Source organism: Telopea speciosissima, chromosome 5 (assembly GCF_018873765.1).
Source record: "Telopea speciosissima isolate NSW1024214 ecotype Mountain lineage chromosome 5, Tspe_v1, whole genome shotgun sequence".
NCBI lineage: Eukaryota > Viridiplantae > Streptophyta > Magnoliopsida > Proteales > Proteaceae > Telopea > Telopea speciosissima.
In genome coordinates this window covers 61,772,679-61,774,433 of record NC_057920.1, presented here as the reverse complement: position 1 = coordinate 61,774,433, position 1,755 = coordinate 61,772,679, and the positions used below count along the sequence as shown (strand labels likewise).

General features: G+C 46.2%; 1 protein-coding gene across 1 annotated transcript; it reads right to left on the bottom strand.

The window, feature by feature from the left end:
• Positions 1-455: 455 nt before the first annotated feature.
• Positions 456-1,493, bottom strand: LOC122663199 (E3 ubiquitin-protein ligase ATL6-like). The gene has a single exon (XM_043858902.1). It carries the CDS (start codon positions 1,491-1,493, stop codon positions 456-458), a length of 1,038 nt encoding a protein of 345 aa, XP_043714837.1.
• Between the last annotated feature and the right edge of the window lie 262 nt (positions 1,494-1,755).

Below are 1,755 nucleotides of genomic sequence, written 5' to 3'. Positions count from 1 at the left end.
AATTTATTAGTTGTATTTAAAAACACGAAGAGGTGGCTTCCAGATAAGATGTGAGGCTAAGTCAAAAAGATGGGAAAAAAAATTAATGTAGCTCATAATTAACGCAACAAAAGGAGTGGTGGGGAGCAAATATGATAGTCAAAATTAGAGACTGAGTTGACGCCGCCACAGTTTTGTCAGCTTTCGTGTACACTTGCCCTCGAAAGGGGTGAATGTTCACGAACGTGAGCGTACGTGAACGACTCACACCCGTTCAGATAGAATATTTTCATAAAATGGATTCCATCTGAACGACTGTGAATCATTCACATATGCTCACATACGTGAATATTCCCTGCTCACCACTCGCAATGGTGACCTAAGGGGTTTAGGACTAGGAGAAGTCACCGGAGCGTCTCCTTCTGCTATCATCTTCGGTGACTGAAAAGAAGAAACTTTCATCAAGAAAGGCATTGTCATCGAGAAGACCCTGCCTTCCGGTTTTCTTCCATCGATTTCCCTCCTCTGCTACTGCCTTCGCCGGTCGTCAGGTAACCCTTCTTAGGATTCAATAACACTGGGAACGCCACCATGCTCCTAGTCTGGTTCACCTGCCTCATGTTCATGATTTGCTTCCTTACTTCGTCCGGAAGTCGGAGGGTGAACCGCTCGACGTCTTCTCCCGGTTGAACCAGAGAGTGCCCCGTCGAATGCGACCGTAGAAATCTTGCCGCGTATCTCACCTGCCGGTTCTGCATTGGGGTCTGATTAATTACCTCCGGTGCCACTGCCACCACTTCTGGTTCTTCGCTTAGTACATTAATGGAAACTTGCTCGTTCTCTACGTCCACTGGTTTGGATGTTGGAATTTCCCCATAAGAATCGCCTTCTATCTCCTGCACCGGTACCATAGTTTCAGGTGTTTCGCCCGTTACAGGAACAAGGTTAACTCGGCAGACAGGGCAGGTTGTGCGCTTAGATAACCAAGCATCAATGCAATCAGGATGGAAGACATGGTCACAGTTGGGCAGCAGCAATCGAATAGTATCGTCGTCTACGAACTCGTTCAAGCATACGGCGCACTCCAGAGCTCCATTTCCCAATTTGTGATCCTTAACATGTGAGTAGGCAAAGGTTGAGAAAGTCTCGATCACGGCCGGGTCGAGCCCTCGATTTCCCCCACAGGATATTCGTTCTTCCACGCCATTACGGCGAATGCTTTCATCGGTTCTGGTCCGGGAGCACTTGTAGATGAAAAGGGAGATGAAGAAAAATAAAAAAAAGGCACTAATCATGAAGACGAGTCCGATTTTCCCCGAAATAAGGTAAGTGTTGGTTTTGAGATGGGGAGCAACGGCTGGCGGTTGATTACTGTTCTGTGCAACGGCGTAAGGTAGCAACCGGAACATGAATAACAAGTAGATGCAGATGAGTACATTTTGGCCTGCTGGACTACGCCCAAACAGGCCAATGATCGAACAGTTACTATGCTTCTGCATCAATTCGTTCCTCATGATCGATAGCAGGAAGTGATGCTCATGCCTTATAGGCTTGCTTACACTTTCTGTTTCTTCACATTCGTAGGATTATTTTTAAGTATATATTGGGTGGGTGAACAAAGACCACGTATTCTTATCAAATAAAAAAACAAAGACCACGTAAGCCCCAACTTCTTTTAGATGCCATCCATGAAGTGTGGTCCCCACATCCCAGAGGTGGTCCTCCCTCACATCCATAGTTGGTGGAAGATTGACTATGATAGTTAAATGTCATTGG

Bases quoted from the DNA above. Each gene is read 5' to 3' on its own strand.
- LOC122663199 (XM_043858902.1), bottom strand. From the start codon at position 1,493: ATGAGGAACGAATTGATGCAGAAGCATAGTAACTGTTCGATCATTGGC.